At 54.9% G+C, this 4,942-nt stretch overlaps 1 protein-coding gene across 2 annotated transcripts in view; it reads right to left on the bottom strand.

The window, feature by feature from the left end:
- Positions 1-1,702, bottom strand: part of PIMREG (PICALM interacting mitotic regulator) — a 5,341-nt gene extending 3,639 nt beyond the window's left edge. For both annotated transcript variants that reach the window (XM_061176044.1, XM_061176045.1), the window contains exons 1-2: positions 1,622-1,702; positions 758-1,086 (exon numbers count right to left, since the gene is read on the bottom strand). In XM_061176044.1, coding sequence (XP_061032027.1) covers positions 758-1,086; positions 1,622-1,673 — 381 coding nt within the window. In that variant the 5' untranslated portion in view covers positions 1,674-1,702. The remainder of the gene's footprint in view (positions 1-757; positions 1,087-1,621) is intronic.
- Positions 1,703-4,942: the final 3,240 nt, after the last annotated feature.

Raw genomic sequence — 4,942 nt, 5'->3', positions numbered from 1 at the left:
GCCTCTTCCTGCCCACACCTCTCATCTGATACCAAATCCTCTCCAAGCTACCTTCTGAGCAGTTCTTGAAGTTGCTCACTCCTCTGCAAGGCCAGACCCCCAGACCCCCTCAGAGGGGAATCTTCTTCTAACCCCCTTTTCATCAAGTAGCTAAAGAGCAAGTTCTAAGATGCTACTCGGACCCAATTCCCACCATGGTGCAAATTCTTCCCACTGGTTCCCAGGGCTCCCAATCGCTCTTGGGAGCATCTAAACATGTTCGGCACACCGAACCCCCTCTCACGTCCCACGTTGTCCTCCGGCCATACATAGACTAAGTTCCTGCCAGTTCTCTTCAGCATCTTGCCCTCCCTCAGCCCTGGGTCTGGACTATTTCACCTGCCTTGTACACTCCTCATACTTCTCCCTTTCCTGGGCGAATTCCACGGAATCACCTCCTCCGGGAAGCCTTCACTGACTAAGCTTCTTTTTGGTGTTCCCCCACCATTAGCCCCTTGAATGCAATTTCCTACCACAATACAGCTCTATCACCTTGTCTTATGAGGCTCTGTTTCCTCACAACACTGCTTTCATTCACTCATTCAGCTATCTGTTAAGCACCCGCTATGTGCCAGGAACTATTTGGAGTGCTGGGGACACAGCAATGAACAAATCAAAGGCCCTGTCTTCACAGAGTCTATATTCTTGGGGGCTCCTTGGGGGCAGCTATTATCCAGCATCAAGAAAGTCCCCCATACCTGGACATGTTCGACATTACCTGGGACACGGCACCCAAGGCGCTCTTAGCTGAGCGAGCTGCAGCCTGGAGGCCGGGCTGTCCTGGCTCTGGGGTTTCCAGGCGTTTCCAGGAGGGGCCCGCCCTGAGGTTGAGGCTGACTGCTCTCAGGGGCAGCCTCCTTTGGAACTGTCTGCACAGGGAGTCCAGGGCCCCGCTGGAGGTGTCTGGGTGGCCAACTGCAGGCTGTAGGGCCTCGCTCTCCTCCAGCTGCTCCTGGCTCTGTAGGGACCTCCGACGCATGGAGGTCCCCACGGCCGGCCACCGAGAAGCCATCTGCCTGGCCGAGAGTCTGTTCTGCCCAGTAGACCCTGGAGAGGAGATCCAAGGGAGGTCAGCAAGGCATCCCCCCACCGTCCCATTCCCAGGCTTCAAAGACACCCTGAGTACCGGGGGAAGAGATGGGATGGGGGCCCGTGGGGTGGGGCACTTGGCAACTGTGGGTGCAGGAAGGAGGATGCTTCCTGGAAGAGGGGTCAGCGAGGCCCAGAAGAGGGTAGAGGCTGAACAAGGCCGGTCAGCAAGGTGTCCCGTGCTGCAAGTGTCTGAAACAATCTGTCTTTTCATCCCAGCCTCCTTTCCGTTATCTGCCTCAGGCGGAGAGGGAGGCAGTCAGGACTGGCCGGCCGCCACCGAGCCTCAGCACTTGGTCCAGGGCAGGACCAGCGGCTCTTTCACGGGTTCGCCCTGACCCCACGCGCTCTGGCGGGCTGACCAGACACCCCAATGTCCATCCGGCTATACCCAGAAACCCCACGTACCGTGTCCGTCCTAACGGGAGGTCCCCCCACCCCACCTCCCGTCCCTTCTGAACAGAGGCCCTACCACGCCCCGGCCTGCACTCACCCAACAGCGCCCAACGCTGACCAGACGCCGAGCACAGCTGCTCTTCACCCATCCGGACGATTTGAAACACCGCGCGGCTCCGCCCCCTGGCCCTGTCCTCACAGCTGATTGGCTCTGTCCCCGCCTCGCTGCCTCGTCGGGGATCCGATTGGCCCCTGCGTCCGCGGCTGTGAATCTTGCCTCGGATTGGCCCGGCCTGCCCCATTCACGCCTCTGGATGTCTGGCGGGCCGGGAGCCGCGCGTTGAGGCCTCTTTGTATTCTGGGGTCCCGCCCGCTCAGCTTGCGGAATCCTTCCCCCGCGCCGGCTCAGCCCCGGCGCCACCTCCTGACGCTTGGCCCCCGGTCTCTGGGCTCCCTCCTTAACTACAAAGAGTTCTGGCTGGTCTGACCGGGCGGGACGGAGGCGGGGTCCCGAGCTCCTAGGGGCCCCTCCCATCCTGCTTGGAGGTCTCAGTGGTTTTGCCAGAAAGAGCCTGGGCTGGGGGAGCTCGGAGCCTTGGGTTCCTGTGGAAGTTTTGTTTCAAACTTCCTTCGTGACCCTGTGCCTTCCAGAGACTGACCCTCTGTCCCCCAAACTTGCCACCCGCACTGACCCCCAGGAAAGTCCATCCTGGAAGAGGGGACAGATTGGGTGCACCTCCCCTCCTCCTCCAAGTACGCTCCCCGCCCCTCCCCCCGCCCCGTCCCCTCTATCCAGCTGAGTGCCTCCCTCCCTCCCTTTAGCATCCAAACTAAAAAATCCACCATTTAGAAAGCCCCGTCCCCCCTCCACCTCAAAGCAGCACTGGCCATGCTCCCCCTTGCGTTTCCTCGCTGCCGTCCTCACCTAAAACCCTCCACCCCCCCACCCCGAGTTTAGACTGATGGGCCCCTTGAAGCTCAGTCCTTAACCCTATTCTTCACCTCTGGGTGATCTCACCCACATCCTTGCGAAGGGACCCTCCCCATGGGAGGAGAACGATTAATACGAGGCACTTACTATACACCACGTACTGGTGTTCCAAGCACTTTACAGGAGGAACTCATGAGCCCCTCACTGCAGCCAAGGACTAGATGAGGAAACGGAGGTGTAGGGAGGTCAGGTGGGGCCCCAATTTCCCCCGGTTAGTGTGCAGCAAGGATTCAAACTCAGTCTGGGACCAGGGTCCATGAGCCTCACCAGCGTACCACACTGCATCTCCTCAGCTTGCACCTCTCCCCGGCAGGTGTATCCAACCCTGGTCTCTCCCAGCCCCCCTTCTCCTCCTTCCCCATGTCCCCTCATGTGTTCTTCCAAATACCTACTTGTGTCTTGATAGATTCAGCACTGTGCTAACAACGGTCCACAAAGGTCGACAAAACGGATGCATTCCTTACCTCCAGGAGCTCAGCTCTAGTGTGTGGGGAGAAACGGACATGAATAAATTAAATAACCAGTAATCGATTCATCAAAGAAAATTATGACACAAAAATTATGTCACTTAAAGCTGAGGCCTAGAAAATGAGTTCACCAAGCAAAGAATGTGTGTGTTTGAGTGTGTATGTGAGGAGGTGGGAGGCAGGGGAAGGGGGGTTCTTCTTGCACAAGGAACATCATGTTTGGGGGCCCAGGACCCAGGTGAGACCCCCAGCACACACACATATGTGTAACTAAAACAAAAGTTTCCTGAAACAATACTTGACTATGTGTGAGGTGCTTTGACATATTTTCTATTTCATTAAAAAAAAAAAAAAAATCCTGGTGACAGCTCGCTAAGTTTATGTTACAATGGCTCTCTAAGAGTTGTGAGCTGCGGTTTGAAAAACGCTGCTCGGTTTTGCCTGCTCAACTTCTTCCCCTAGCTGAGTTGTTTCCCAAGCATCGGAAGTGTTTGTTCCCACACTTCTTGTATGCTTGTTGGATTTATTATTGTAATTAGGGAATTTAATTCGTGTCCTCTACCAATGAAATATGAGGGGGGAAAGCAAGAGTTATTATTTTTCTGGAAACTAAGTTGAACATGTGGGAAAGACTCAGGGAAGATGACACATGTAGAAACAAATCCTCCCAAATTGGTTGTCGTGTTGCCATTGTCCATCCGTGCCTGTCTGCCTGTCGCAGTGACTGGCTCGTATATCACGGGCACCTATACAATAGCTTATAGGTGTGAAGCCCTTACCATGTGTCTGCTAAGTGCATTTCCTTTCTTTAATCTTCCTTAATCCTCACAGCAACGCTATGAAGCAGGTACTATTTTTATTCCCATTACAGATGACAAAACTGAGATTCAGACGGGTGAGTTGTCTCACCCAAGATGGAACAGAGAGTCGGAGCTGGAACTTAAACCCTGAAGGTCTGACTCTGAAACCTGAATTCTTAACCTTAGATTCCACGGCCTCATCAAGCATCAGGAACGAGGGGTTGAATGCACGCTGAGGCCCTCCCTGCTTGAAGCTTTCAGCCCGCCTCCCTCAGCTCTGTGACTGGAAGGGCAGGTGAAGGAGAGCAGTCTCCATGGCAACAAGAGGAGGAAGAAACAATTTCTTCTGAACGAGGAGCCTCTCTATTGGCCTCCTGTGGAGGGTGGAGCAAGGTGGTGGGAAGGAAAATGTACGGAGGTGAGCAGGCTCCCAGCGGAGGGGTGGTGGGTACAGGGGCTCCTGGTCCACCTTGTAAGGAGGAAAAACCAGTCCGTGGTTCCAGGCTGAGGCTTTCTGGGTCCAGCTCCATCCTTGCCTCTGTTGGGGAGGAGGGTGGAGGAGGAGAAGGAGCTCCAGCCCTGCCCTGCCCTGAAGGCTCCCTGTCCAACAGAAAACTTCCACCAGTTACCTTGACCTCATGGAACTGCCAGTGTGATGGAAGAAGCAGACATTAAACTGTGCAAAATGTCATGAATGTGAGGTGCTAGGGGATGATGAGAGGGTGTAAAAGGAATGGGGAACCCACTGGAGCTGGGGGGTCGGGGCAGGCTTCCCTTAGCATGTGATGTTTTAGCTGATGAGTTAGGGAGACAAAGCCGAAGAGGATTTCCAATAGAGGGATCTGCAAAGGCTGATGTTGGGAGGCCAGAGCTCCATCAAGTTCCAGGAGCAGAGGAAGGCTGAACGAGATGGAGAGGCCAGGAGCCGGATGGCAAGAGGCAGGGCTTGAAGGACCCCATCAGCCAGGGGAGGAGCTTAGAATTTATCCTGATGGCGGTGGGAAGCCTTTGTTGAATTTTCAGAGGGGACTGAGGTTATTAGAGTTGCATTTTTATGAAGTCCATTAGGAGGTTAGTTTGTGGGTCAAACAGTGGCTGGGGGTCCCTCTGGAGGCTGTGGCCTGAGCACCTCATTTTTCTCAGCAGTGAAACTGAAACTT

Source organism: Eubalaena glacialis, chromosome 19, assembly GCF_028564815.1.
Source record: "Eubalaena glacialis isolate mEubGla1 chromosome 19, mEubGla1.1.hap2.+ XY, whole genome shotgun sequence".
NCBI classification, from domain to species: Eukaryota; Metazoa; Chordata; class Mammalia; order Artiodactyla; family Balaenidae; genus Eubalaena; species Eubalaena glacialis.
Note: the sequence above shows the minus strand (reverse complement) of the source record. Positions and strands in the feature narration are given on the sequence as shown.